Source organism: Varanus komodoensis, unplaced genomic scaffold (genome assembly GCF_004798865.1).
Source record: "Varanus komodoensis strain SLA01 unplaced genomic scaffold, ASM479886v1 scaffold39, whole genome shotgun sequence".
Lineage (NCBI taxonomy): Eukaryota > Metazoa > Chordata > Lepidosauria > Squamata > Varanidae > Varanus > Varanus komodoensis.
The window spans coordinates 6,050,743-6,074,225 of record NW_025335922.1 but is presented as its reverse complement, the minus strand read 5'-3'; the positions used below and the strand labels follow the sequence as shown (position 1 = coordinate 6,074,225).

Genomic DNA, 23,483 nt, shown 5'->3' with positions numbered 1-23,483 from the left:
TTGTTGTTGCTCAGACTTCCTAAGGCCCATTTGACTTCACATTCCAGGATGCCTGGCTCGAGGTCAGTGACCACCCCATCATGGTTATCAGGGACATCAAGCTCTTTCTTGTATAGTTCTTCTGTGTAATCTTGCCACTGGAGAAGGAAAAATAGCAACCCACTCCAGTATCCTTGCCATGAAAACCCCATGGACAGTACCAAAACGGCACCCATGGCACTCAGAATTCCAAATGTGTCCTCCCCATTTGGTGATAATTTAGGCTTATCATATATTAAATCTCTTGTATGAAGTCTCCTGATTTAATAATATCATTGTATCTGAAACAGGCATCTGCCATGGCCCTCATTAGGTAACTGCTGATGGCAGCAGAACATACTTCTATTTGTTTCACCCTTCTGTGACAGCTAGTAATTACCAGAGAGTGGCAGCAAAATCCTATGAATATTTCCTGAGAAGCAGGTGACACTTTTAAATCCCTGCTGCTATTTTCAGACTATATTGGCTATTTTCTGTTTGCTGATTTTTTATAGTGTGCACTGTTGTCATTATTTCTATCTTTTGTAAGAAACTTGGGGTAAACACTGAAATAATAGATACAATGATTTATGACCTCAGCTTTTTCAGATGCAGTATTCAAATAGATTGCAAAATAAGCCCCTTTGGTATTAAGGACTGTATTAGTATTTGTTCCATGTTTCCTCAATTTAATAAGAGATCACTCAGTATAAAGGGGGGTGGCGGAATCCTCCCAGTTGTATTCCACTGGGGTACACTGTAATCTAGCAAACACTTCAGAGCTAGTGGAATATTCCTATAATAACCATGGCTATTAGCTCTCAGTGTTAAGCCTTCTAAAGCTCAGGAGAAGACTATGATTAAGGGAAGGATCTGACTGCTTTTTCCAAGAACAGACAGTTAGTCCTGCATGCAGGGGTCCTCTTGTCCCAAAGACATGGACCTGATATTGTCTGCTAAGCAACAGGAGAAATGCCCAGCAGAACCTCCATCTGCCCAGCCTCACAGAAATGTAGACCAGCCTTCCCCAACCTTGTGCCTTCCAGACACATTTGGACTGCAACATCCAGAATTCCCAGTCAATGGCCCTGCTGGATGGGAATCCTGAGAGCTGTGGTCCAAATGCATCTGAAGGCCACCAGGTTGGGGAAGGGTGGTATAGACAATATAATCAACTGAGGACTCTTTCAACAGAGCAGATGGAGCTAACCACACTACAGAGTGTAGATGCCTACATAAGATGAATTCTAGCCTGTATTTCTGGTAGGAGAAAGCATTAGGTAGGAAAGCTTACTTAGAGTGATTCTGGGCCTGTTAGCTTTTACTTTGTTTACTTACTGTGCCAGAGGCATCTACCTTGGTTTGACTTCATTTGTCTAATACACCCTCATCTGGGTTGCCCCAAGTGTTCTATGTAGATTGGAACTCCTTGCTCAGCTCTGGCCCAGTTCAATGATATTAGCTCCCTCTCAGGTAACCACAGAATGGGACAAAAATGTACAACACAGTTTCTGTATTAGCTTCTAGACAGATCTTCATGTTAGGTATGTCAAAAGGTTGTCTTAGAACTTTTTATATTACATGTTTGCTAGGCACAGTTTTGTTCTTCCACAATTCCAAATAACAAGGAAATCTCCTTTGGAAAAGAACTGGGTTCTTTTAAGACAATTGCATCCATTATCTACTTAGAAGAAAGTCCAAATGAAGTTAATAAGACTTATTCCCACATAAATGTGTCTAGAAGCTGTGCCCTGTGCACATAGTCTTTATTTGCATAAATATTCAGCTTTTTCAAAACCGGAATTTACTTTTGGCTCTGAGATATTTGTACATTTGGAAGCCAACATTTGAAGACAATGGTATAAATGGTTCTACAAATGGAAAAACATGTTAAGGGTTCAATCTTACATAAGTATAAACAGAAAAAAGTCCTTCAACATGCCCCACCAGTTAAGCTGGGAGCTGTAGGATTCTTTTCTCTCTAAACTTGCATAAGAATGTGCTCCAAGTGACTGAAACAAAAAGAGTAAGGTTATAAAAGGTTGAGGTTACTAAGGTTGAGGTTACTAGTTATCCATCATTTCTGTTGCTCCAGTATGTTCATAAAATAGTATAAAAGGTCTCACTTTTGATTTATGTTACAATTTCACAAAGGCCCAAAGGAGGAAAATTACAGAAAATGATACATACCACAAGAAGATCAAAATTAATTCATGAGAGAGACAATTTAGGTAACCAGTTTCTGGATGGCAAACTATCCATGTATATGAAGCAGGAACACACATATAGTCTCCTCAGCTATGTTCCACTGTGAATTCTGAGAACAAAATGACACTAATGTTCTATGATCTGTGGAACGCATGCAGGTTAATTGTGGTGGAGAAAAACTATTTGTTAAATTCCATCTGAATACAACATCAAAGGCTTTTATTGGTCTTATCAGTTCTTGATACATACTATTGTGCGTGAAATGGAACAGCAAAAGGAAAATAATCTAATCTACATAAATTAACAAGTACTTAGTAGACTAAATGCCAGCATGTTCTACCATAACTAAGGGCACACTTGTGTATATTGGGTAGTCTCCAATGTTAGTTTAACTTTAGTTCCATTAATTTTGACTAGTTTACTCTAGAAATGACTGCCACTGTGTCACTGCCATAAAACACCGTGGTTCAGGATCAGATTGTTTGTATTTCCTTTCGCTCATACACTTTATCAGATTCCCTCATGTGAGATGTTTTCCAGTGTAATAGATATTTCCTACCATTAAGAGGTATCTAATATGGCTAAAAAATGAACATGAGGCTCTGAGGGTTACTAAGCAGACTTTTGAAAGAAGAGGCAAATATGGACATAGCAGCTGTATACATGTTTTTATGATAAATACAGGCATCTTTCAATATCAATATCAGCTAAGCAGGGGGAGGGGCATGTCCCATAGTTATTATATTTTATGATATTAAGCTCTAAAGAGCTTCTGTTGCCCCTGCATATTTCAGTAGCAAGCTGGCAACATGTCTGCCCAATAACTAATTTGCCCATTGCTGCATTCAGGTGTAATCATCATAATCTAACATGATGATTATGATAATATTGGTAATATTCAGGACTGCCTGCCAGGGCTGGGCTCCAGAGCTCCTTTTTTGTGGTGGTGTCAGTGCTTTCTAGGGGATTGGTTTCAGAGAGTATTATGCTAACAGATGTTTTTTATACATACTGAATAATGAAATAAATATTAGGGAATGCTTGTTTCCATTGTTCTTGAAGGGTTTTGTTTTTCATGTTATATAGAGGGTGTCCATAAAATCCGTGTGCAATATAAAATACCTGTAACTTTGTAACTACATGTAATAGAAACAATCTGTAAAAAGCAAAAGAAATAAGAAATACTTGAATTTTTATTGTTCTTGTTAATTTCCAACATGTCCACCATCATAATTAATACAAAGGTTAATATGATTCTGTAGTTCTCAGAAAACATTTTCAAGCTGATTTTCAGTAATGCCAGCAATCACATCAGTTATCCTAGCTTGCAAGTCTTCTACAGATTGAGATTTGGTTGAATAAACATTGGTTTTCACATGTCCCCATAAAAAGAAATCTAATGGAGTCAAACACATGGCCTACCAGACCTTGGCTTATCATTGACAGAACCTGTTTCTTTAAATTTTTTCATCCACTTGGATATGGAATTCCTGTATGGTGCTTCTTTCTTGTACTGGGTTCTAAACCTTCTTTGGACAGCAGAGGTAGATTTTAGTATGGCCAACCAAAAAACACAGTTTACTTTATCTTCTAGTGAAGCCATGGGTAAACAGTAATTCTGAAAAATAAGGAATTTTTAAATTTCAAGCAATTGTTAAACATATTGTGTAAAACAAATGCTGAATAAAATTTCTAAAGATAAAAAAACTTGATACATCAAGCTTTCTAATCCTTTTTACAGAGTGTTTCTATCACATGTAGTTACAAAGTTACAGGTATTTTAAATTGCACACGGACTTTATGGACACCCTGTACATAGAACCAGTGGAAAAGGTTGCCTGGATTTTTGGAACTGTACGGTCAGAAATATCCAAATAATACGTACCTATATTCCTCATTTTCCTCTAATGCCAAGGATGCTATTAATGTTCCGAATCTGCAGTGATGTATTTAAAACAGAACCAACAGGACTTTTGCTATGTTTTCCGATTAGCAACCACTGACACGTTATTGTTCCTGAAACGCCAGCTCTTTTCAGTGATTTCGTGCAGCACAAGTCATATGTTTGCATATGCGCATGTTTTAAAGTCCACCCTTTTGGTGACAGACAACACTCTGTGTCGCCTTGAAACTCTGAATGGCTTTTTCCGTTCAAGAACTACAACTCCCATCATGCAACAGAAGGCGCTTTCCAGCGTGTAGAGCAGTGTTGACGTCAGCACGGAAGGCACCAATGCCGGATGGGCCTGTGAAACGTGGAAGTTGGAAAGGATTTTACAGACTTTCTTCAAAAGAATTCTTCAAATATGGGTGCTGCAGGTCGTCACACCTATATGTTACTCAACAGAAAGCTTGTGTTGTAGAATGATTTCGCTAATTCTCATTATCTTCTACTCTTTGCTTTCGCTTGCACAATAGTGGGAGCGAAGGTTGTCATAGAGACGTATAATTGCGTCCTTACTAGCCCGGAAGTAATCGTCGAGGACTTAAATATGTATGTGCACAGTTTTTAAAAAGTCAGTCTCGCATTTAGATCTTGGGAGACCTTGGACGCTCATTTAACTAAGTAAATTATGATTTAGAGAACAAACCTACACCAAGGCCTAGTACTCCCGCCCTTGCCACTGATTGGGCCATTAACATAGCAACAACCAATCGAGCCTAGCCACGCTCCGGCGCCGGGAAATCTCACCTGGAAGGCGCTGATTGGTGAAAAGAAAGCTCCGCCCCTCCCCCGTAAGTTTCCTATTGGCCCCGTTTTTGGCGTGGTGCGGTGTGATTGGCGCCTCCGAGAGCTCCTTTCCCCCACCCCACGGCTTTTCCTGGTGATAAGCTTTGGGGGGCGGGCTGGCTTCGGTTAGTGGCTTTCGCCATTGAGGCGTGTGTGAGGCTTTGCTCCGAGAGGGCAGGGTTTTTACGACGGCTCCTGGTCTCCGGTCCGTGCACTTGGCCGCGCGTGGGAGGCTAGTGCTGTCCAGCGTAGTCCTCACCTCACTCCGTTCCTGGCGCCGCCGAGATGAAGTCGTTGTGGGGACTCGGCCTTTTCTGCCTACTCCTCCTGGCCGGTGAGCGTAGGTGGGGGAGGGGGTTTCTGGAACGTTCCGCGGGTGGCGGTTGAAGGGGGTTCCGCTTTTAATTGTGGTACCTTGTCAAGTATTACCTCATGTCAACTGCTCAGTGTCCTTTTGCGTTCTTCTGGCGGCGTGTTGGTTTTTCTCGGTGGTGGTGTGGGGGGGAGGCATTCCTTATTTTCTTAAGGTAGAGAGTGAAAATGGGTGGGATGGAGGAATTAAAAGTGAGTAGGGGTGCGCTGAAAGGCGGTAGCACGAACAATCGACTGAATAAACCTCGGCGATACTTGCGTGTCTTAGAGTAAAACCTGTTTGGGATCGTACTTTTAAAGGTTGAGTTAGGCCTTTTGCCTTGTGCCTTATAAACTCGAGTGTAAGAACCAGTGGGCTGATTCGGTTTTATTTCTAAGTAAACCTTAGTCCAAAAGCGTATGTGCAGCCGGTCTGAGTTGTGGGGGAGAATAGGTGAGCCTTCGTCACCAGGGCTCGGACGAATGGATGACTTCGGGAAAGAGCATTGAAATAAAGGGCCTGTTATTCTCTGTGCGGGATGGAATTCTGTTTAGGGCATGTGTCAAAACTTTATTAGATCTCAAGGAGGTGGCAAGGTTTTCATTGCTGTCTTTATCAAGATGAGAGCAAAGTTTAATGCAGAGTATATAAGCAGTAGTGGATTCCTGCAGTAAAGGTATCTAACGGACATGTTGGTTCTAAAAGAGATTAGGCCAGCTAAGTGCAGCAACCCTTTTGTAACTTAAGGATTCACGTTTGTCAGTGTTTCCCTGCTTAACCATGTAAAGCCAGGAGTGCCAAGGAAATGGATGACTTCATCATCTCCTCTTGGGAATACCAATTTGCTTTCTATTTGTGCTGTAGCCTCTTTTTAGCACGTGCTTGAAAACTGAACTTTTTAGCTACCCCTCAGTTATGTCCCATTCACTTGGCTCTTTTGACCCAAGTTCTTTCCATGATGGGGTGTGGCCTAAAATATACTTTGCATTGATGTAATTCAAATCTGTCCCTGTATAGACTATATCGGCCTTAATTGGGAGAGAGACCACAAAAGTGGCACAGCAGAGCCAGCTAAGTTTTCCACCTCTGACTGTAATAGTGTGTAGCCAGAGTGCAACACTCAGTGGGCCCCATTTTTTGTTTGAAAAGACCTTTCATCCTCAACTATTATCTAACTATATTATTCAGGTGTATATGGATCAGTTGCTTTGCTGTAAGGTACTGTCTTGGTACTAACTTGACCCTAAATTTTCTGTTTTACAGCCTCAGTCCGGGCTGATGAGCTTGATGTGGATGGTACTGTGGAAGATGACATTGGTAAAAGCAGGGAAGGATCTCGAACAGATGATGAAGTTGTTCAGAGGTTTGTTTTGGGAATATCTTTGTAAAGCTGGTGAAAATGTTCACTCTGAATACATCTTTTTCAAACTGACCTAAATTAGATGTAGTGCAACCCTGACTACTTCTCATTGGAGGCATAAGTTTAGTAATTTGCTTTAAACATATAATTAATTAGATTTCTTATTGATATGCTTGTGAATTATGGTGTTATTGTAATGATGCTCAGTTTGCTCAGTAGAATGTTGGTTATTTATCTACAAAGCCAGAAAAACTTTACCTCAGTTCAAACTTTTATGATGTAATTTGTACAAAGCATTCTAGACTCTCATCTAATAGAGAATGTTAGTGTTTGTATTGCATATTTAATAAAAGTGTTAGAATAGTATGCTTGTTGACTACTTTTTAAAGAAGGCTGGTTTCCAGGAGGTGATGCATGCTTATTTTATAATAACTTGGTGGCAGTGGTTATTGTGATTGCATGAAGTGTGGGAAGCAAGGGTTTATCTGGTATAGTTGTATTGGTGTTTTCAACCTGGAGATTTCAAGAGGATGAGTAATCAGACAGCCATCAGATGCCCATTGGAATTATTGAAAAAATTGATAGTGGTTAAAATTGGCATCATTGTAGTATGCTGACTAAGAGTGCAGGACCAGGACTCAAGAGATCTGGGTTCTAGACCTCATTGGGTTCTGAATTTTCACTGATGATATGTGGACCAGTCAGAGTCCCAACTCAACCTACCTCAGAGGGTGGTGTTGAAAGGGTCAGATTGAGAGGAGGAGGATTAGATAAGCCACCTTTAGTGCTTTGTAAAGGGGTGGGGGGAGGCAAAGTAAAAATATAATGAAGACAAGGATCTGTCAAGTGTTCTTTTTGCAGTACTAGAAACAGCCATGGAAAAGGTTGGTTGTCATGGGGCAGCCTGGTTTTATGATTGAAGAACAACTGACAATATAAGGGAATTGCCTCTACTTCTTACTTAATACTTGCACAACAATGGATCTCATCCTGGCCTAGCAGCCAGGGGGATTAGCTTGTTGATGGCTACATTCTGCTGCTGATAGGGAAGATTAGTTTTCTCTGCCACTTTTTCTTTAGCAATTGCTGATAATGCCTTGTAACGTGGTATTTATAGACTATGACAGATAGCTCTGTTTTATTTTGATAAATCCTATAGCATCCTGGAAAATGTGAATGAGGATGTTCTGACTACTGTAGGTAGCTATTTTAGCAATTTTGTAAACCTCCAAGCTGTACTTGTGAAACTTAATAAATTTCTAATCCAAGGTTTCCTGATTGCCAGAAAATCTGAAAACACAGCACAGAATAAGGGAAATTCTTTAGGAAGATCAGAAGTTACTTTTGTTTCTCTAAACCAGGCAGTTGCACTTCACTGTCAAGTAGTTAAGGTGCTTCCAGACTACCCTGAAATCTGGCATGTTTCATTACCAGTGAAATCTATAAGGCAGCCTTCCCCAACCTGGTGGCCTTAGATATTTGGACCACAGCTCCCAGAATTCCCACCCAGCAGGGCCACTGCTGGGGAATTCTGGGTTATGGGTGTCCAGAAGCCACATGGTTGGGAATGGCTATTATAAGGGAAGTTGCATTGCCTCTGAAGCCTTGGATTTTAGACAGGGTGCATCCAGTTTCAGCAAGAAATGTTCGTGCTAGGAGAACAAAAACTTGATCTACTGGTATTTAGAAATTAACTCAATACATTATCACAACTTTGGTTATTGAGTGATTTACAGTATGTTGAATCTGGTACTCTTTCTCCACAGGGAAGAGGAATCTATTCAATTGGATGGCTTAAATGCATCTCAGATAAAGCAGATTAGAGAGAAGTCAGAAAAATTTGCATTTCAGGCTGAAGTAAATAGAATGATGAAGCTTATTATCAACTCTCTTTACAAAAATAAAGAGGTAAGTTATGTATTAATTGCAGGTCAGCACTGATACATACATTTGTATATGCATACAGTAACTTTTTAAAAAATTTTACTCTAGATTTTCCTGAGAGAATTGATTTCAAATGCATCTGATGCTCTGGATAAAATACGACTGATATCATTAACTGATGAAAATGCTCTTTCGGGTAATGAAGAACTCACAATAAAAATTAAGGTAAGATTCCACTTCTCTTTTTCTTAACTGCAATCTTGGACAGTTCTTGTATCATGTATTTTTATTTTATTGTTACAAAACTAAATTACAAAATTTTGTTGAATACTTCATGACTTTTTAAAAGGAAGAATATGAATCTATAAATTAGGTGGTGCTTCTTTCACGGCATGTAAGAAGTAATTTCACTAAACAGATTAGTTAAAGGTTTTCCCTTGCACTAGAATTGCTTGCAAGCTAATGTTTACATGGATGTTTTCGCAGTTATGAGTTGTATTGATAAAAGACAGGAATTCTGTTTCTGTTTTTGCAGTGTGATAAAGAGAAGAATATGCTTCATGTTACAGACACTGGCATTGGTATGACCAAAGAAGAGCTAATCAAAAACTTGGGGACAATTGCCAAATCTGGTACGAGCGAATTTTTAAACAAAATAACTGAGATGAATGAAGAGAACCAGTCAACTTCCGAGTTGATTGGTCAATTTGGTGTTGGGTTCTACTCCGCCTTCCTGGTGGCAGATAGAGTTATTGTGACATCAAAACACAACAATGACACTCAACACATCTGGGAATCTAACTCAAATGAGTTCTCAGTAATAGACGATCCTCGAGGAAACACCTTGGGACGAGGCACTACTATAACGTAAGTATTGCAAATGTTTGAATGTTACTCATTAATGAAAGCTTCTGAATACTGAGTTAGACCTCTCAGATAATTTCAAAGCCTGCAAATAAGACAGATGCTCCTGTCCAAGGTTTTTGATACTTCCAGTGCCCATGATTAGGATTAAAAATCTTGCTGCTGCTCCTGTAGTATTTCTGGATGTGTATCTACTATTTTACCTTAAATAAGATTGCACTGCACCTATTCCACATTGGAAAATGGAAAGATTTCAAATTCCTACTTTCTGATTCCTATGTTAGCAAGTGACAAATTCTGCACTGTTTTAGCTCTGTAGAAAGTGGCTGTTATTAAAAGTAAGGTGAATCACTTACTAAGTAATGGATGCCATTAGTCTGGGTAAAGGTGTTCTATGCGTGACTTTCTCAGAAAACATCCTTTGTCTGGTCTCTGGTGTAAATAGGGTATACTTGTAATAGCAGGTTGCATAAAAAGATATTTTAAAATCTTTTAGACCATATTGTAAAATTTGTTACCTGCATTATTTAGATCAAGAAAAACTTTCTATTAAGGAGTGCATTCTTTATTTTTACTTTATTTTTACTATCCTGAGGCCACATTATCTAAAACTATAAAAATATACAAAAGCATTTCCTTCATAGAATGTAAAAGTTACTCTGTTTAGTGGTCAGATTTACACCATGGTTAGAAAATCCATAGTGTATCAATATAAAACTTGATTTAGAATAATAGCCTGTGTGACATCAAGGAACAACTTGTCATTTACATTGACTCCCTGTCTTTGGCATAACGTATGTTTGCATTGAGAGGTAGAGGGAAGCACCAGTTGTAGGACTAAATTATTCTCTTCTAGGAAATGCTAGAGATAGCAAATGTGCAATTGCTATCTCTCAAATTAGGGAAACTAGTACTACTAATAACAGGCAAAAATGCTTTTAAAAAACAGAATACATAGTCCTTGAAACATTAAGGTTTCCTCTGTTTGAAGTACACAGACTGTGCTGTCAACATTTGGCATTTACTAGTTGTATCCAGGGTAGTGAGAACTTGCATCCGTAATAACTTTTATTAATATTTCAGTTTTGAAACTTTAGTTCAAAAGCTAAGGAGGGTATATGATAACAGTCCTGCGTTCAACTGAAATGCTAATTTAATGTAGGTACTTGGTTTGAACTAATGAATGGCTTATTCTGTTTTTCAGCCTTGTTCTGAAAGAAGAAGCTTCAGATTATCTTGAGCTGGATACAATTAAAAACTTGGTCAAGAAATATTCCCAGTTTATAAACTTTCCTATATATGTATGGAGTAGCAAGGTAAGTGTTCTTTACATTCCTGTACAATTGTTAACTAGATAATATCAGTTGAAGATGATATTGTAGGAACAAAAATTATGTTTGAGAATCTTCTATCTGTACTTGACTACAAAGATAAGCTAGCTATGGAAGTTTGACCTGAAAATAGTGTTCTGCTCAGACAAATGAGATTGTGAAGCAACTTGTAACAGTTCATCTTAGTCTGTTTCTAATGTGCTTGGGATAGGATCTTTTTAGCCTCATACATAGTTGACAAAGCAAAATCCTTATTAAATCATGTTTATATAGCCAACTATAAGACATTTGTTAACTCTTAGCTATTAAATGAAACCTGTGACTTCCTGGAGATTCTGAAGATGAAGTAGTGCTAACTCAATACCCAATAACTAGAAACCAGGTTTTAAGAGTAGCACACTTAACATTCCATAAGATTCAGGTGGATAGAATGTTTGCATCCAAACTTGCTTTAAATTCAGCATAATAAATTCAGTTAAAACTTAAAGTTTTTATGATGGATTTCATGGGAATACTTGCAAAGCGTATACTTAACTGGATTCTTCTAACAAATATTTGGGGTCAATTTGTGTTTTTTCTGCAGACTGAAACTGTAGAAGAACCTATTGAGGATGAAGAAGTAAAAGACAAGGAAGATACAGATGAAGAAGCTGCAGTGGAAGAAGAAGAAGAGAAGAAACCAAAAACTAAAATGGCAAGATTCCTTCACTTTTTAAAGTGGCCTGTGTAGTTAAACTCTTAACTTACAATCAGCAGCTTGTTAGACTGAAGGATTCAGTAAATCTGTCCAGATGAGAATGGTATATCACTAGATTTGTTATATTTATATACCAGTGACTAATCATTGTAAATAGTGATCTCAGTTTTCCAAGTCTTTGTCTCCCTCCTGTGTGTAAATGGTGCATTCTGGCTGCATAAAGACCATGTCAGACTTAAGAAAACCCAAGGTTTGTAGAAGCAGAGAGAGCTTAAGACCTCTTCAAAACAGACCCAGTGAAGTCTGGGAGTATACACTGGATAGCTGGCTGTTGGAGTAAGCAGGGGAGGCAGAAAATTGGGGAAGAATGGAATATCTGAACTTAACAGTACGCAACTGTATCTGTGGGTTGACCCCTACATGCTGTTAGCTTTTTGTTGTCACACAATTCCTTGTGTTGCCCTCACTGCAGCGTTACTTGATTCCTGCTGTAGTGGTGGGGGAAAGATTCAAAATGAGTTGTGAATGAATTATTCTGCAAATATTTTTTTCAGGTTGAGAAGACTGTCTGGGATTGGGAGCTTATGAATGACATCAAGCCAATTTGGCAGAGACCATCTAAAGAAGTAGAAGAAAGTGAATACAAGGCTTTCTACAAATCCTTTTCTAAGGTGAGCTTGTTTTTTTTATTTTGGGACTACAGCTGAGATACTGCCATCAGTCTACAGTGTTAACAGGGTTGAGGACAAAACATCCATCAGTTAAACCATGGCCGTAAATACTGCATGCCTTTAACCTCCTCAAATAATCTGCATGCTGGAGACTAGTATGTGGTAAATGTCCATGATCCTGACTGAAGTGAGGGAGGTATTAACTCCATGCATTTAAAAGTTATTTCTTTTCTTGTAAGTGATGACTGATTATCCATTTTTCTGCAGGAGTCTGATGATCCGATGACTTACATTCATTTTACTGCTGAGGGAGAAGTGACATTCAAATCCATCTTGTTTGTTCCCACCACTGCTCCACGTGGTTTATTTGATGAATATGGATCTAAAAAGAGTGACTTTATTAAGGTAAGTAAGGCACCTTGGTGCATGTGTATACCATAAGGCTTGCAGGAATACTGTTAACTATTTTATTGTCTTACAGTTGTATGTCCGGAGAGTGTTCATCACAGATGATTTCCATGACATGATGCCCAAATACCTGAACTTTGTCAAGGGCGTTGTAAGTAGCTTCAGGGATATCATTCAATGTCTAAATTGCCTTTTTTTTTAAGAATTAAGCCTCAAAGTTATTTTTCTAATTGTAGGTAGATTCAGATGATCTTCCTCTAAATGTATCTCGTGAGACTCTTCAGCAGCACAAACTATTAAAGGTATGTTGGTTACTGTTTAAGCTCAACTTTAACTAGAATTTTCTGGGATTATTTTAGTACAGTTCTCTATAGCATGGGGTTTAGAACAAACAATACCTAAAAATAAGGTGGGAATGTGAAGCCTCTCCCTCAAAGGGTCAAAGACTATCTGAAGGGTAGAGCATTATGTAAGTGAAAGGAACAGAATAAGGGCAGTTCCTCATAATAGTCCAGCTACCAGCTTATTTCAGGTTCTCGTAATGCAGGATTAGCGACAAAGAAGAATATTGATTCTTTTTCAGGCTGGGCAAAGCAGTATATTTTAAGGCCTTTTGACATGCTAGTGTGAGGCAAGTAGGCATGGGAATATATTCATTGTAACTTACACTGTAACTTGTTATCTTAATTTTCTCAGTACTCGGTGTTCTAAATATTGTCAAATGCAATTGTGCTTACTGGCATTTCTCTCTTGTATTTTTAGGTTATCAGAAAGAAACTTGTCCGCAAAACACTTGATATGATTAAAAAGATTGCTGAGGAACAGTACAATGACACATTCTGGAAGGAATTTGGCACAAACATCAAACTTGGAGTAATTGAGGATCATTCAAATCGTACTCGTCTAGCTAAACTGCTTCGTTTTCAGTCTTCCCACCATGAAAGCAACCTTACTAGTCTAGACCAATATGTTGAAAGAATGAAGGAGAAACAAGACAAAATTTATTTCATGGCAGGCTCAAGCAGAAAGGAGGTAAAAAATGGATGTGTTTGAATTCATCTTTTTATTCTGTTTCTGTGAAATTAAAATTATAACTGTTAAAAAAAGCTAGTACCCTGTTGAAGCTGAATACAATTGTGAGTAGTAATACTACTGTATTTTTCCATGTATAAGATGCTACTTTTTCTTAAACATGTACTTAAAAATGAAGTGTCTTCTACATGGGGGGCTGTGGTCGTGCTGGGGGGGGGGGTGGCAAGGCACCGCAGGTGGTGGCATCTGCTTGTTCACTGGAGATGAGTAGGAAAAGTGGGGGACGTCCTATACATGGGGGAATTTTATAGACGGAAAAATATGATACTGCAGGATTCCAAAATACTGACAAGTATTGTGTTGTACTCACGTTTTGAACTTGCTTTCTAGGCTGAATCTTCACCATTTGTAGAACGGCTTCTGAAGAAGGGTTATGAAGTAATCTATTTGACGGAACCTGTGGATGAATATTGCATCCAGGCTCTCCCAGAGTTTGATAACAAGAGATTCCAAAATGTTGCTAAGGAAGGAGTTAAATTTGATGAAAGTGAAAAATCAAAGGAAGCCCGTGAAGCTTTAGAAAAAGAATATGAACCCCTTCTAAATTGGATGAAGGATAAAGCTCTAAAAGATATGGTATGCACATTCTGAGGAACGGAATGTTCTCCAGTACTGCTTATTCCTGTGCTTGACCCTTACAATAGTGTTTTTTCTGTTTTAGATTGAAAAAGCAGTGTTGTCACAGCGGTTAACTCAGTCTCCTTGTGCTCTTGTGGCTAGTCAATATGGGTGGTCAGGCAACATGGAAAGGATCATGAAAGCTCAGGCTTACCAGACTGGCAAAGACATCTCTACAAAGTAAGGCATTAGTTTTTCACAAGTAGCTACTTGAAGTATACTATTACTATTAACATTTTTATTCAAACATTTTAATTGTTAATATTTATTTTATTCTTTGGCCAGGGCAACTTAAATTATACTGTTAAATTATATTTTATATTTATGTATGATTGTGAGCTGCCCCGAGGCTTCAGCGAATGGAGCGGCACAGAAGTTCTCTAAGTTAATAAATATTTAGATTTATGCATGCTTATCTTAAAGGTTTTTTAAAATGTATTGGAAATAGTCTGGTGCTGACTTTACTGGATAAAGAAATATAGTTGGAACCTGTTTCAGTTCCTGTCCTTTCTTAGACTAAAGAATACAAAATACAAGTGTTAACTAGACTAGGCTTTTGTTTATGTAGGCTCATGACACAGGAAAGCAGTCCAAGTACATGTCCCTGGTTGTTCTGCCTACAAAAACATTGATTATTTCTGCACAGAATCAATATGAATGGGGAGTGGGGTTGTCGGAGGTTTTTAATCGAGATATAACCAAATATTACAAAGTAGTTCTACCCGATACAAAATGCTTAGAAACTCTTTGTATTGAAGAATAATTTCAATTTTAATATTAAACTCTATATTTAGAGTTCCATTCAGTGTTGCATGAGTAGAAAAATTGGACTACTTGTTTTGCCTCTGTAACCCTGCAGTCTCCAGAACTGTTTGTGGGTCCTAACTTACTTTAGACTTGACAGTAGCGGGGCTATTAAAGGAGTAAAATCCATTCTGTTAACAGTGTGTATTCTCCTGGTGGACAGACACTGGATATAATTCTATGAAAATTTGGTAATGATGGAACTATACTTTCAAAGTTTTATGCTAAATAGCACTTCACAATATGTCATCCAATTAACTGCAGTTCTGCTTTTGCCTGAAATCAATGACTTGCCAAACTATTGGTCCTCTTTGATGTAGAATATATTGCTGTTGAATGCCATAATGTTTGTTTAGTTGCCTTTAAATATTCATTTTCCCCCTTGTAGTTTCTATGCAAGCCAAAAGAAGACATTTGAAATCAACCCTAGACATCCTATCATAAAAGACATGCTCAGGCGTGTTCAGGTAAGATAATTTCAGACTTAAAACTGTATTAAAACAAGATTGTCTTCTCACAGTACTAAATGCTGAGAACACATTGCTGCAACTTGCTGGACTAATTGTATACCAGTCCAATTGCAATTCTGTAAATATTTTTATTAATTCCTGTGTTTTCTTTTTTTAAAATAGGAAAATGAAGATGATCAAACAGTTGCAGATCTTGCAGTAGTTCTGTTAGAGACTGCTACTCTTAGGTCTGGCTATATTCTTGCAGATACAAAGGAATATGAAAAAAGGATAGAAAGAATGCTTCGTCTGAGTCTGAATATTGACCCAGAGGAAAAGGTTAGTCAAAACATCAGGCATGATGTATTGTCCCTCAAACTAGGACTTGTGCTTAAAGCTTAAGTAGGTCTCTATTCTAAAAGCACTTCGCAGTACTTGAACTTTTTTGCAACTAACTTAACATAAGGATCCCTGGAACATAACTTAATTTGGTCAAATGTTAAAGCTAAGAAAGTGCTATTATAGTAGGCCGCAAGTGTTATAACTCTTTTCCTTACAGAAAGGAAGAGCTGTATTAGAATTGATGAACTGGAAATACTCAGTTCCAGTTAAACTTTGTCTATATTTGCTTTTTCTAACCCTGGAAATGCATTCACTTAGAATACATAAAACAGTACAGCTGCTCCTATCCCGGTAGAATGAGGGGGCGGATCATTGGTCCAGGAAAAATCTTTGTTGCCAGTGATGTTCCTTGAAATCTAGTTGAGTTAGTGCACACATTTGATAACTTGTTCCTTAAAATGACACCATAGCATATAGTTCTGTGCACATCTAGACAGAAAAAAGCATTCAGTTCTTGGTATTCTGCACAGCATGGTTGGCCAGGGAATGCTGCAGTTCTGGGCCTGACTTCCATCTGAATCCTGCGAGTATTTAGATGTCAGTCTAAATTAGGAATCCTGCATTGTCCTCAGTATCTTAATTATACCTAATATTGATGCAAGTTTATCATATGATAAAGAGGTTTTTGGTGTGGAAGTCTTTCACTAAGTACATGATTTCTGAAAGGTGGAAGAGGAGCCTGAAGAACCAGAAGAAACTGTTGAAGAGGTAGAACAAGAAGAAGTTGAAGCTGATGAAGATGTTGAAGATGTTGACGATACAGAAACAGAGAAAAAGGTTTGTACAGTTGAACAGAAGAGTGGGGAAAGTTGCTTAGCATGTCTGAGCACAGATTAAGCTTTTTTGACCACTCTTGAGTCGGCAAACCACAAGATAAACATAACTAAAATCACATTGGACCTCAGATGAACTTAAGGAATCTATTTCTAAAATAGAGGGCAGAAACCGTATTAAAATTGAACTAATTTCTATTGCATCTGCAGTTTTTGACATAAGCTTCCCCCAGATGCTGTGAACTACAATGCCTAGTATTCTTCACTGTTAATGATGCTGGCAAACGGGAGTTGAAGTGAGAAATATCTCGGTGTTGGGTTGGGGAAGGCTCTGATGTAAAGGCCTATTTCACATTGAAATTACTGGAGAAACTTAAATCCTGGTTCTTAGCATTGGTCCAGTATTTTTATTTCTCTGTCGTGGTCTGTGCATCACGCATATGGGGGCTGTACCTGCGGAGTCCCTATTTTCGGGAAGATTCAGCTATAACAGTTTTTGGTGGAAACTCCACTCCCCCTCCCCCTCGTATAAATGGGTGGAGTCTCTTCCCTCCTGCCAGTCTGCTTTTGACCCAGTATTTTTAGCGATTTAGAGAACTGCTTTTAGGAGCAAGATGTAGATTCTAAACACATCAGTGTTTATATTCAAAGGAAACCAGATCTTAACATCCATAAAGATTAGAATTCTCAGCTTTTTTTTCCTTCTATTTTCCCCCTTTCCCCAAAATCATGTGACTCTACCTACAAGAGCAGTTGTCAGTGTAAGATAAAAATCTTTTGGTATAGTTACATTTAGCTGATGAGAACTGTATCCCTTAAGTTGTTCCAGCAAGCAAAAGTAATATAAACATAGTGTCTTATTTTCATCCCTATTCACCATCAAGCATAAAAATATTTGACTTAAGAGTCCTTCCCAGAATTTCTTTGTAGAGAGTTAAATCCTATTGTTACCGGACATTCAGTAATCCTGTCTTTATCTCTTGCAGGAGTCGACAGATGTAAAAGATGAATTGTAAAATGCACTCATAATCTCCTGTGTCTGGGATGAAGCAGGAATGTGAACTAAATTTGTGTTTTTTTCACTGTAAAATGTTTGGGGGGAGGCTTTGGGTTATGGGCAGAAGAGGATTTTTTTAAGTTGCATTTTTTAAACATTCCTCACAATGTAAATTTGTACTATTTAACTGACTATTTGGTGTAAAATCTTGTCATGTGTACAAAATTAAAGTGTTCACACCAATTGCTGTATGAGACATTGAAGTACTTATTTACTTAGAAGTAATCAAATCAGTTTGCTAGCTCAACTAGCTCAATATTTTGTTAGTAGAAGAAACAATTGAAAAACTGAAAAGGGAAATTCTTACTTTACAATAGCTACTTTAAAGCAGCTACCCTTAACTTACATCCCACTCTTTGGTTGACAGTACTCATAGCAACTTGCATGACTGAGTCATGTTTCTATTTAAAATTCCTAGTCGCCTAGAACCTCAAGTTGTCCTCACAGTTTAAAAAAAAACACATTTGGGAATGGAAAGCTATCAATATTTGCTTACAGTTGCGAATTCTTGCTTGCATTAGCCATTTCTGAGTTTATAGAATTTAACATTTATTCTAGTTTTAATCTTGGGAGCAAGTTTGCTGAAAACTTATTTTGTGTTTCTAATTCATGTAAGATGGGTGCATCACTTTCAAGGGCTGTAAGTAATGTTGGATGGAAAGGTAGGAGCCCTGCTCGCATTTCCCCACCCCCAAGAATTGCTGAGAAATTTTAATCTTGCTTTCCTCCTAGTGATCATGAGATGACTGAAATTAGTGCTGTGATGGGGAAGTTTTAACCTCTCCACCTAGCAGTTTTGCTGTGAAACAGGCAGATAGAATGACTTTTCAGAGGCCCTGTATGGCCAGTGTACCAGTGGGGAGATGTGATGCGCAGGGCACACACAGTGGGCCAGTGGTTGCACCCCACCTTATGTAGAAGATTGCCCTTTGTGTCTGAACAAATCTGTTTTGTTAAATTCTAACACACTTTGTTCCCATGCTATTCAATTCAAAGTTAACGCTGGTATTTTCCCTTTGTATGATTAGTGGTGTTAGTAGGGATACCAAGAAGCAGCAATTCTCTGGTAGAACTCTTTGAGATAAATTAAACCATATTTGTTACCAAAGGATAAGCATATGCATACAGTTCTTCCCACACACTATCCTTGGCTGCACACACACATGGAGCATATAAAAGTGTTGCAGTGCAATTTGCATACCTTGCCTTACTAATAGCATGTTATGCTAATCTTAAAGGTACTGAGGCAGAAATGAACTGAAGAGGGACAGGTTCACTGATTTAGCTGTAAGCCAGTTTCTCGCCTTCAGTGTAAACTACTTTAGAAGCTTGTTAAAAAAATACAATTTGGATGGATGCTGGTGTTCTGAGTATCCTGAATGAAACAAGGGTGAGAAAAATATTAAAGCAGGAGAGAAAAATAGGCAAGTGGTGCTGTTCCGCAAATGTCTGCAAGTAATAACTTGACCCACGTCATAATGGACATTTTCCTGTACTAATTCTCATGCCTTTGTCTTGATATCTAGTTTAACTTCCTTATAGCTTGTACAATGCTAGGGCACTACTGCTTGGCTTATGAATAAACAAAACCTGTCTACTTGAAGTTTCAGTACTAAGTTTTACTGCACTTCTGTCTTCCAAGAGCAAACATTTAAATTTCATTGCCAAATTTATAAAAAGCTTTATGCAGGAGGGTAATTTAAAAGGTACTACTACTTTCCCTGGTTCTTGTATGAAAGCGAGCTACAAGTTTAATAAGACTTAAATTACATAGGTGGACTCGAACTTACACAACAGAAGTTTTCTTCCTTTTACTTCTCTGAGCCTTTGAAGCAGATGTTGAGAACACACAGAAAGGAAAATTAAATTTATAGATGGACACTTGAATACAATTCAGCATATTAAAATATGACTAATTGATATGAGATACAATTGGGCAGAAATAGTATTCTAAACAGTTTGAAGCTGTCACAGGAATTTTTCCACAGATAAGGGCAAAATTTTAGCTGGACAAGCATTGATATGAGAAATCAACAAATGTTTGTTTTAGCAGATGTTATATGCAAAGATATGAGAGCCTTTAGATTTTAACTGAGAGGAAGTAAAGTCCATTTTAGATCAAAAAGTACGAAAGTAATACCACCTAATGGCTGACGGTACCTTTGACGAAAAATCACATCAGTAGTAAGTTCAACCAATATGCATTAGAGCAAACTTTCCACATTACAGTTGCTACATTTTGTGTAAGCTATTGTTCTTTGTCGTGCCCTCTGTGCATCACACATGGGTGCTGCGCCTGTGCAGTGCCTAGGCCGGAAGATTAGAAAGCTAACGGTTTTTGGCGGGAAAAAGCTCTGCTCCCCTCCCCCCACAGTATAAATAGAGCGGAGCGTCCGCCATTTTACTCAGTCTTTGTGACCGCCATTCACTGCCTCGTGCCTGTTTGTCTCTCGCTTAGATTTTCGCCTTGTGCTCCTAATGGTTATACCTTGTTCTACTTACCTCGTTCCTTGTTATATTCCCAGTTCTTTCTTTTCTTCCTCATTGTAATTTTTTCTTCTATCCTCTGAAAAAAAAACCAAAAATATTATTCTTACCCTTTGTACTATCATCTCTTTCTTCTTTTTCGCGATGGCACAGTGGGCGGCATTCCGCAAGTGCAGTGAGTGCAGCTCCAAAATGTCTCCCGCCGACCCGCATGACTTATGCCTCCTCTGCCTCTGCAAGGGGCATAGGACCAACAAGTGCAAGCATTACCTGGCCTTTACTAAACAGGCCAGGGAAAATCATCTCTGAAAGTTGCTTTGGGATCAGGTCTTGCTCCAATCAGACCAGTTGGTTCCAAGGCCTACCCCTTCCTCGGTTGTACCACCGCAGCGCTCCACCTCTGCTTCAGCCGCGCCTTCTTAAGTGCCCCGCCTCAACATCGGCCGCGCCACCGCAGCATCCTTCGGACAAAGGCACTGCTTCGACAAGCGCAACAGCTACCTTCTCCAGCTAAACTAAAGGAGAAGCGTAAACATTCAGATAAATCCTCTGGGCACAAGAAGCCGAGGAAAGATAAGGCAGCTAAGGCGGCCCGTAAGGGCAAGAAACTCAACCGCCCCAAACATCAGGGCTCGGTTTCGTCAGGGTTCTCTGTACCGACCGCCGCTACGGTACCAACTCCCTCGGGACCGACCCTGCAATTGGCAATGCAGGTGACTCCGCCGGGATCCCCCAGGCCTGTGGTTCAGCCTGAGAGCGTGTCCCCCACCGGAGCCACCACTTAGGGAGTCCATCTCCGATGGAGAAATCAGAGATTCCCCACCGACGCAATGTGCTCCGACTCTGATGCCTACTGCTGGGCCACCTGAGGGAACATAGTCGCCGCCTAGGCGTAGGAGCCACTCATTGGAATGTCAGGGGGATGATTGGCCTATGCCCGGCTATGGCAGCTTCCCAGGCTGGAGTGAATATCCACCCTATGCTTACTACCCTCGGGACCGTCGTTCGCCATTGATCCCGAGAGAGGTGCCGTCCACGTCCGGCCGTACGGAATGGAGACCTCCACCTTCTCCCGAGACCTCCTCGTCTAGCGAACACTACCGCTACCAACAGGACTCAGACGAGTCGGAAGTAGACTCCACGTCCCCGGATGTGGCCATCACTTCCCAAGACCCCGGATCCCCGGACGAGCCCCATGTTTCCTTCTCGGAACTTGTTTCTCGTCTGGTTCGGTTGCTGGAAATAGAGGCCTACCATTGCCCCGGCCCTAGCACTGACCAATTTTACGATATCGTCTGGGGGGAGCAGTCCACAACCATTGCCTTGCCTCTTATTACCACGCTCCGCCAGGCAATGGTCCAGCCCTGGGACCAACCGGCACAACCGCAAGCGACGTCTTATCACTGCAAGTCTATGTACCAGGTCAGAGAGGAAGATATTCCATTCTTGCTGCGCCACCCTAAGCCCAACTCTATGGTGGTCGAGCCGTCCCAGGGCAGGGAGGCTCGGGGCCATACAACACCCCGAGATAAAGAAGGGAGGAAAGTCGATATGATTGCATGTCAGGTCTAAGCGGCTGCAGGACTCGGCATGCGCATATCAAATTACGAAGCTACTCTGGCACGTTACCAGTGCTTCATAATGCAGAAGCTGGATAACATCACCTCCTCCCTCCCAGACAAACAGACAGACCTACCCAGGGTTTTTATAAAAGAGGCGGTGCAGGTGGCCATACAGCAGTTGTCCACCGCAAGACATCATGTGGACACTGACTCTTGGGCCATGGTCAGTGATATTTCCCTGCGATGACATGCGTGGCTCAGGAATTGTAACTTTCCTGAGGAAATGAAGAGGAGGATAGAGGAAATGCCATTCGATGGCACTGGCCTCTTCCACGCGAAGACCAATCGAAAACTCAAAGCCATCCACGAATCCCGCATGACAGCGCGTCACATGGAACTCCCACAAACCAAATATAAGTGGTCATGGTCCAGGCCTTATGGATGCCAGCAGTATCAACCTCGCCAACAATATCAACAGAGGCAGCAGTGTAGAAGGCAACAGCCCCAACAGCGCTTCTCTCAGGGCCATCGGCGCTTCAACTCCGAAAAACGCCCTCATTGACAGTCCCAGTGAACCAATTCATCTTTCCACCTCCCACCTTCCCCTCTCCCTTTTGGGAGCCGGCTTCAAAGCCGACTCCCCATTTGGGAGTCCATTACATCTGATAGGTGGGTGTTGTCCATCATTCAGCTCGGATATAGAATAGAATTTGACATTGTTCCACCGTCGAACCTTATCCGATTTACGCCACCACCTTCGGTTTTGTGCGATGAGGTCTACCAACTTCTTCATAAAGGTGCGGTTTGACAACTCTCTTGCACCGATGGGCTTCACAGATTCTATTCTCAATATTTTACGGTCCCCAAACGGGACGGTGGTCTTTGACCTATCCTGCATCTGAGGAATGTCAATAGATACATTAAACCAAAAAAGTTCCAGATGACCACCTTACAGAATATCCTTCCGTTGCTGAAAAAGGGATTGGTTCACCTCATTGGACCTGAAGGATGCTTATTTTCATATCTCTATCCATCCTTCCCATAGACACTTCCTGTGTTTTACTGTTGGATCCGATATTTTCGAATTCAATGTACTCCCGTTCAGTCTAGCTATGGCACCAAGAGTTTTTACAAAATGCATGGCCCAGTATGCGCTCACCTACGGCTTCGGGGTATACAAGTCTACCCCTATTTAGATGATTGGCTCATTGTGTCACAGACTAAAGACAACCTCCTTGCGGCTGTCCATACGACTTGTACTTTGCTTGATGACCTTGGACTATGCATTAATTTTAAGAAATCGTCACTTATCCCAACACAGGTCATCGATTTCATCAGGGCACGTATCGACTCCATTCTACAAAGAGCGTTTCTTCCTCCATCCCGTGGAGCCACGCTGTGTGCCCACATCCATCAGAACCGACGACTGAGGACAATGCAAGCCGTCACTATACAAAGACTGCTGGGGCACATGGCGGCCTCAGTGGCCATTGTGCCTCACACAAGACTCAGACTTCGGCCACTTCAATTGTTCTTCAACAAATCGTTTCACCCGCAATGGGATTTACAAACCAAGCTTCTTCAGATCCCATCCTTGATTGTTCACTCCCTGACATGGTGGACTGTTACACGCAACCTATTTACAGGCATTCCGTTCCATCAGCCCCAACCAACTGTGACATTGTACACCGATGTGTCCCTCATCGGATGGGGTG

General features: G+C 40.1%; 1 protein-coding gene across 1 annotated transcript; it reads left to right on the top strand.

The window, feature by feature from the left end:
* The first annotated feature begins 5,070 nt into the window (after positions 1-5,070).
* HSP90B1 (heat shock protein 90 beta family member 1) lies at positions 5,071-17,902 on the top strand. The gene is made up of 18 exons (XM_044441175.1): positions 5,071-5,291; positions 6,573-6,672; positions 8,436-8,577; positions 8,662-8,778; positions 9,089-9,420; positions 10,622-10,733; positions 11,332-11,442; positions 12,000-12,116; positions 12,384-12,521; positions 12,598-12,675; positions 12,761-12,826; positions 13,287-13,556; positions 13,947-14,192; positions 14,278-14,414; positions 15,427-15,505; positions 15,671-15,826; positions 16,556-16,666; positions 17,649-17,902. The coding sequence occupies exons 1-18, from the start codon at positions 5,243-5,245 to the stop codon at positions 17,676-17,678; spliced, it is 2,391 nt and encodes a 796-aa protein (XP_044297110.1). The 5' UTR covers positions 5,071-5,242; the 3' UTR covers positions 17,679-17,902.
* The last annotated feature ends 5,581 nt before the right edge of the window (positions 17,903-23,483 follow it).